Source organism: Lissotriton helveticus, chromosome 8, assembly GCF_964261635.1.
Source record: "Lissotriton helveticus chromosome 8, aLisHel1.1, whole genome shotgun sequence".
NCBI classification, from domain to species: domain Eukaryota; kingdom Metazoa; phylum Chordata; class Amphibia; order Caudata; family Salamandridae; genus Lissotriton; species Lissotriton helveticus.
The window spans coordinates 1,215,743,166-1,215,751,475 of record NC_136069.1 but is presented as its reverse complement, the minus strand read 5'-3'; the positions used below and the strand labels follow the sequence as shown (position 1 = coordinate 1,215,751,475).

General features: G+C 45.6%; 1 protein-coding gene across 1 annotated transcript in view; it reads right to left on the bottom strand.

The window, feature by feature from the left end:
• Window positions 1-8,310, bottom strand: part of MRPL30 (mitochondrial ribosomal protein L30) — a 131,607-nt gene that overhangs the window by 99,467 nt on the left and 23,830 nt on the right. Inside the window, exon 2 of the mRNA XM_078658152.1 lies at window positions 7,013-7,088. Within this exon, the coding sequence (XP_078514278.1) occupies window positions 7,013-7,088 (76 nt within the window). The remainder of the gene's footprint in view (window positions 1-7,012; window positions 7,089-8,310) is intronic.

Below are 8,310 nucleotides of genomic sequence, written 5' to 3'. Positions count from 1 at the left end.
TAGGCTGAATACCTGGTTCACCTGAAAAGTTCACCTGGTTCACCTGGTTCAAGCTGAAAAGAACAATCTCCATCACGTTTTAGAAGGATGTCAAAACAGGCTGCATAAAACAGTGCAGTTATATAAAACGATGTTTATTGAAGCATTACCAAATTGTCAGAGGGAATGGTTTTCGAAGCTGCCAAACAAAAAGATACAAAAATGTTTTGGTCCAGGGTGGTAAGATTCACATGAAATCACTAACAGAATATGGAAGCTAAAATTACCATGGATGTCTGTGAAAGCACTTAAAAAAATCTCCAATTACCATGTAGATAAAATTAAAAAAACAACAGACCAATCAGAGTATTTTATCATGAATCAAGGCATCAGAACACAAGCCACCCTCCAAACCAATAACAGCACCCCATATGCTACTAAATAAACAAGATCCAGCAGCATACATTTCAAAGGAAACAATTAATGGGGTCATTTTCTCTAGGGATAATAAGGCTCCAGGCACTACCATTATTTCACCAGAATACTTGAAGCAATGCAATAGCTAGTTGTCACCATTGGTCACCCTGACATTTCCAATATTTTCAGAGTAAGCAAGTCTCTCTTGGAGAAGAAGTTTAATTGTGTCCCTGTATTAAAAAAGGTGACCTTCGGCCTGAAATACTACCGGCCTATCGGCCTTCTAGATATAGACTGCAAAATCACTACCAAATTTATCCTACACCACTTGGCTCCAGGAAAAGTCTACCAACTATTAATCAAATTTGAAATATGTGCTGTTGGTCAGCAAATATTCCAGGGTGAAAAGGATAATGCTCCTTTCTGCAGCCTCCTTAGGTTTCTTTCAGGCCTTGGTAAAAAAGGCACATCATGTGACCAATACTGAACTACCTCCAGATTAATCAGCCACTATTATATTGTGTGTTGACTCTACTCTATGCAAAGGTCAGAGTCAGTAGGAGCAGAGAAAGAAGCAAAACATTTTCGATAAACTGTGGCATAGACAAGGGATGTCTACTGGTGCCCCCATCTATATGTATCGTACTATACGAACAGCTACAACACAGACGTATGCCAAAGTCAGAGGAATAAAAGTAACAATATTTACAGAGATGACTCAATCTTACTAGCTTGGGCACAAAATGCCCACCATACTCACCTGGGAGCTACGGACTAGTAGTGTGACAGGAAGACGATGAAAATCAATTCTTCCACATCAAGTATTACACAGTCAGGCTTAAAGCGATAGAAAGAAAGACCTTTTGAAGCCGTTGCTTCTCGAGGGGCAACCAATTAAGAAAACAGACACCTTCAAATGCCTGAAACAACCTCTACATCATAGCAACAATGGTTATTATTGGCATCAATAATATATTGTACAAATAATCAGCAACAATTCTTGAAATCAATTAATGCAAACAACTTAAAAGGAAACCATTATTCCAATTCGTAAATTGTATAGTAGTGTTGGACTGGCCCTTTTCGCAGGGTCATCCCTGAACTTTTTGCCTTCCTCCTAGACTTTTTCTGACATGGTGTTGGTAGTTCTAGTTGGTAGTTCTAGGACTCTGGGCACTTTAGCACTGCTGTCCAGTGTAAAGTGCATGTGCTCTCTGTGGTAAACATGGTAAGATTATTCTACACCCGTTTGGCATATTTAATTTACCTGTCAATCCCTTGTAAAGTGGTATCTCAGATACCCAGGGCCTGCAAATTAAATACTACTGGTGGGCTTGCAGCACTGATTGCGCCACCCACCAAAGTAGCCTTTCAAATCTGTCTCAGGCTGCTGCCATTGCAGGACCAGTGCGCTCAGTGTTACTGCCCCGGTGACGTGACACCTAAAGTGTGTGCCACGTCTGTGACACCTCTTTGACTGCATATCAGGCACCCCTAATGTAGGCCCTAGCTAGCACTATGGGCAGGGTGCATTGTAGGTAAAAGGTAGGACGTGTACCTTAAATGTGTGACATGTCCTGGTAGTGACAAACAGCCATTTTGGTTTCTCATTACTGTGAGGCTGCACTCTCATAGGAATGCATTGGGGATTCCCTGATAAGTGTTTCAGTGGTAATTCCTGATATGAGAGGAACAGCGTGGTCAAGTTTGGTATGGTTGGAATAGTAATAATAAATGCTGCACAATGGTGTGCGCAGAGTTATTATCACTATTTTAGAAATGCCACTTTTAGAATTTGGCATTTCTGTGTTCTCTGTGTCTGCCTGCCTGATGTGTTTTGCATGTGTGACTCTGGAGTGACAGGGGTGGGTGAGGTGTGTGTGGCTCAAGGGAGGGCAGGTTGAGTCAGCGCTAAGCTGATTAGGGGATCTGCATTTGGAGTAGTCCACTGACCCTGAATAGGTCTGTGCCTGCCTAGGTGAATGCTGGCTCCGCATCCCTGTGGAGTGTCTGATGACCGAGCCCCCACCTGACAAAGGGGAAGAGGAGCCCTGTAAACAAAGTGCTCCAATACCCCCCATAACCAGTTGGGACTGGTTCCCCCAAGCCCTGTGCCAGGGCAGACAAAGGGAAAATGTGGAATAAATATTGGGGCTGTGACCCCATGTAAGAGTGTGCTCCTTGGGTGCTTACTTGCAGCCAGTAGGCTGGTGGACTACAAAAGGAACCGCCTCTAAGGATTGCCCTGCTAGGAGACGGAACTCCAAGGACTTCTGCTCTGCTGTGGAAACACGGTGAGCTGCCTTTGCCCTCGCCTGGAGGGAGATACGGTCTGCCCCTTGCTGGTGTCTGGGAGACAGGCATTGGTGTATACTGTTCTCCCTGAAGAGAAGGGGTCTTGCCCATCCTAAGTGTGTCGTGAGCGCTTCATCTGTGGGGCACCTTTGAGCCCTAGAGGGAGGCTCCAAGCTCGTGGGGAGCGCTTCAGTCTTTTTTCCCCCAGTCGTGACCAGGGTGAGTGCCAGACCCCCCCCCCACCCCCCCAACCTGCCAGCGAGTTGCTGTCGCAACGAAGGAGCCACAGGGGAAAGCCAGCTTCAGGCAGAGGAAGAGTCTGCCGTTATTCACAAGGCTGCCCTGAAACTGACGAGTTCCCTGGCATTTCTGGACAACACTGACCGGCGAAGAAGACACAGGAATAACCTGGCCGTGACCCGCAGAAGGAACAGAGCCTCGCAGACCCTGGGCTGCCTCCAAGCGGAAGCCAGGCAGGAGCCGAGCCTGGTCGTGGTGGGAGCTCTCGTGAGCTGGAGAGAGCCTCGCATGCTGACCGAGAGTGAGGCCCACAAGGACCGGAGAGGAATGACGGTGCCAGGCCATCGATGGCCGAGAGCGGGCTGTTCGACCCCGCCGGGATGAGGCTTCACCCGGAGCTGGGGAAAAAGCTGCTCCGGAGGCCGGAAATCAGACGCAGCCACGTCTGGTTGTGGGCCAGACTAGGGAGGATCGTGCTCCTACTCGCGAGGCGGTGGAGAAGAGCACCGGAGTCTGGCTCATCGGAGGAGAGACGGTTGCAGTGCCAGCCACTTGAAATCGCCCAGCTCCCAAAGAATGGTGAGTGGGGCGGAGCTTCGTTGCAAAAAGCTTCAGTCGCTGTGAGGGCGGGAGCGTCCTTTGTTTCCAGTCAAGGGAGATGAGGGGGATGAGGGGGAGCAAGGGGACGGCTTTCCTCCCGCTGAGACCGCCCTGAGACTTTTTATGCTGCCCCGAGGTTGGGGCAAGTATTGGTGTACGCAGCTGTACCGCCAGATCGCGGGCAGCTGCTTGAATAACGCATAAGTAGGCAGGGTCTTTTCCTTCGGAAACGGGGTATTGCAGGGTGAGCCCAGGAAAAGGCCCCCACCTGAGAATGTCCTGGTAATGGGGACCTGCTGATGATGTGCATTGGTATCCAGCTGTATTGGCATAAGAGGTGCCTTGCTAATTCTGTGTAGGTACACTGTATTCTGCTGAGTACCCCAGTGGGCAGTAATAATAATATGGTGCACTGCGGCTACTGATGGTGTATGCCTAATGTGATGACGCATAAGGTGTTTATGCCCAGTGTTTAAGCCTAATGTGTGCATGCCTAATGAGAAGATGCAATGTATTTTTGCCTAATTGTGAATTCCTAATGTGGTTTATGCATAAGTGCTAGTACCAGTAGTTATTGGTTGTGGTTTACTACTTGTATATTCTAATGGTTTTGACAGTGGCCAGATTGGCCCTGTAATGTATATAATCCCCTGTAAATTATGACCTGGTGCCAGTTGGCACAGTGTATATGTGTGATTGTGATTCTAATGTGTTATGGATAATACAAAGGCTATTTTTTATATGACCTTGTGTGGAGTTTCTTGTGTAGTGTTCCTAGTGTGTTGCTGCTGTGTGTGTGTTGCGCAAACACTTTACACATTGCCTCTGGGATAAGCCCGACTGCTCGTGCCAAGCTGCCAAGGGGGTGAGCAGGGGTTATCTTCAGCGTGTAACTCCCTTGCCCAGACTAAAGTGGAGGTTTCTGCCTGGCTTTGGCGCAAGCCCTAGCCAACCATAAATCCCATTTCTCACAAGTAATTTATACAATTGTCATATAACAAAGCTCACCCATACAGTACATTGCGCCCCAACTGAAAAGAATCACCAAGAAACAAGTATAGTAACGGCCAATAACAAGAACAAAAATGTGTTAAAAACAGCAACCAACCCTGAATGCTCAATCAGTAGGCCTTATGTGCCTCAACCCGTATTGGGTTTGTCTGAACAATAAGGCCCTAATTATTATGTTGGACGGACCACCACAGATAGGCCGTCAGTGGCAGTCCACCCAACATCCAGGGCATAAGGCCGACTGCCGCATTACGATGCAGGCGGTAAGACAGGAAAGGCCAGGGGAAAGACAGCCGCCTCCCACAGGATTCAAGATCCCATCAGGGCAGCGGTCGGATTCCTATCCCTACAACGGAGGCAGTACCTGTGCAGGCAAAGCTGTAGGGATAAGGATGTCCATTTCCGCCTGCCTTTTCATGACAGTCCCACTGCCATGAAAAAGGCAGCTGGAAAGGGACTTTGGAGGCCCCAATAGGGTCCCCATGGACCACTTCAAAGTGGTGCCTGGAACACGGTGCATGGATGTGCACAAAGTGCTTTTTTTACTGCGGCTTGTGCTGCAGCCCTTTTCCTGTGCCGCAGCACAAGCTGCAGTGAAAAAACGCACTTTGACCGCCACGATCGCTGCCATTTTGTCATTGGGCTGATGGCACGGCCGACTTATTGTCGGATGGTCTCCTGCCCAATGTGAAATGTGGAAAGCGGACCGATTGACTGCCCGTCATCGTAATTAGGGCCATAGTGTTCATGAAGTTTCGACCCTTGTTGCTAGATATAGATATGGGACAATAAAATCAGGGACTAATGGGAGGGATAGCAGGGAGTGAAAATGGAGGTGGAAGGAATGAACATACCTTCAAAGACAGCAGAATGGATTTCTGTCAGGAAAAAAGCAGAGCCGAAAGGTGACACTCACCAGGTGAGTGAAGACAGGTAAAAATTAAAAGGTACTTACTCAGGGGAAAATCTGTGGTGCAACTAAAAGAACATGAGGTACTCTTCAAGACAAGCTGCACCATATAAGGGTGGGGAGCAGCAGGGACATATAGACTTATGCCTGCTGGGTAAGAGACGAGGAATAGTGGCACAAAGGTTTGCTGATTATGATTCTGAGATATTGTGACATATTTTGGATACAAAACATTACATTTGCCTATCTCACAATCCCTTAGAATCAATAGGATCTAAGATATTGACTAAAATTATACATGGTAAACACACTGGTTTTCTACATGAAAGGGAATTCAAATTCCTGAACAAAACTTATCTAGATACACCAGTTTTATACACTCTTCCCAGAGTACATACAGATCTGAATCATCATCCTTGGAAACTTGATGTTGTCAAGCTGTGGCTCTGTACTTGAGCTAAATATAAATTTGGTATTGAGTTACGCAAGAGCAGACCACCAGAGCGGGCTGGTTTTGAGTGAAACTGAAGGTGGTATTCCTTTTGATGTGGGTGACTAAATTCTCCAAATCCAAGTCAAGCCACAATTGACAACTGATGGGAGTTCATAATATACGTATACAGCTCTAGCTCCTTTGCCAGCACCAGACGTTCAGGAGGATACCCGCGGTCCTCCTAATAAAACCATGCAGTCTGCCCTGACTGGAACCCCTATTTCTTCCAGGGTGCGAAGGTGTGTGGTGACATAGGTGTAGTAAAACTGAGGTGCGCATGAAAGGTTGAAGTACTCCAGGTTGGGGAAACCAAACCAATGGGTTGCTGTGCAAGTGGGGTGTAACCTAAGTCCCTTTGCTGCTCATCCTTCTCAAGTTCCATATACAGGATATTATAGCAAGAGTATTGTGTCAGGTTCGGTTTCCAAAACTCTCAATTTAATGTAAAGCTACATCTGGGATTAAAATGTAAAAGACCAAAAAGAAGTTAAAAGAAGTTAAAAAAAGATGCACTTCAAACTAATTGGACCTCTCCTCACTGACACAAACACTGCACCTTTTTAAGTGGCTAGTTAGGTCCATGCACAGCCACTGTTGAGGACAAGTTAGCACTCTATGTCAAGGAAGCGTGTTCATCCAGACATACAACAGAAGGTTAGCAAGAGAATAATTTCATCAAGGTCAAGAAGATTTGATGCCCTGCCCCGAGAGTCTGTTTGAGACTCAATGGACTTCCAGAGAACCCATACATTTTTCTTCTGTTCTAAATATAACACGTTTGTGCTACCAGCACTAATTAAAAGGGTGATTCTCTTTTCTGAACAAGGCATTACGTTTCATTCTACTTGAAGACACGACTGTGGTCATGAAAGATTACGAATAGATGGTTTTGTTAGCTTAATGAATGTATCAATCTATTTGTTTCTTCAAATGAAAGATATTTATATTTTGTTTGACTAACATAGTAGACAGAACCTGAACTTCAAATGTTAGCTGTTCTACATGAGAGTTAGACAAGATGGTAAGTGCTGGTGGAAAAATGCTTAAAATAAAACAAATTGAAATACCTTGAGCGTAAGTGAGTATTTCTGAAGAGTTCTGCAGAATGCTGCCATGACATTTGTTCCACTGCAACGTTTCCCTCTGCAAATAAATTATATAATCATTTTATTTTTCAACAAAATATAAGCAGAAAGCACATCTCATACACACTTTCTAGAGTCTCATGTCAGGGCATTTCTCCAAGGGCTTGGGATATGGTGGAAACAGGGCAATCCTTTTCAACAAATATAGCCTATTGGCTTTGTCATTCAATGAACTAGATAATAATTGGAGCTTTGTGAATTGCAAAATACTTTCTTTTCAAGGCTAAGACTTTCAAGGGTAGGGCGATTGAACAGTCAAGGCTTCTTCTTGAAGGGTGATGTAAGCTTAGAAGGCTGGGATGCAGGTACCAAATACACAATAAATATCAGATTGAAGAATTACATTACTATGAAAAGGAGATAACTTTATTCAATATCAGATTTATCAGTTTAGTATAATCCAATACTTTCACAGTTAAACAATCCTACCGATATCCTGGAACAATCCCACTTCTGTGCGCTAAACCAATTACACTCAGCACACAGAATACAGAAAGCGCCTTTTGTCCATAACAAGTTTAAGGTGCCCTACCATGGTCTGAGCTGTAGGGCACTTTTAACTGGATAAGCCAGCTGCAGACCCGATTAGTGCATCCTAATACACTTAATGCTCTGCCCTCAGGGCAGCCATGAACTTGCACATTCCTTGGGGGCAAAGCATTAATGAAAGGCAGACTGACCATTTATAGCAGTTGCAATGCAGCCTGTCTTTCAAGGTAGACAGAAACCATCCTGCAAGTGGGTGCAGTGAGTAACTTTACTGCACCCAACGGCAAGAAAATATCTGGTGGCTTACAAGGGAAAAGTTTTAATGGGACCTCCTCCATCTATACTACGGTAGTAGTCCAGAGGAAAACGGTTCCCTGATATGCATGTTGTTACACACCCATGCAAATGAGGGAGCACTTCCTTAAGATCGCACCAGCGCACATTGCTATGGAAAGGGCTGCACAAGAGTCTGCAGCCTCTTCTGTAATACCAAGATGTCCTAGGGCCACAGAAAGTGGGTGCACTTGCCCTATTGTGCCCCCAGGAAACTCAGTGCAAACTGGCCCCAGGTCTGTCAAGATCTGTGCAAGCGTTACATGATGTTGGTGCGGTCAGCAATTGTCAGGGGACTTCACAGTCACAGGGGGTGCACTGCATGCATTGCTACATAATACGGTTTTATGTTCTACTGCACAGTATTGGTGTTTGGATATGAGAATTTCTGTGAGATA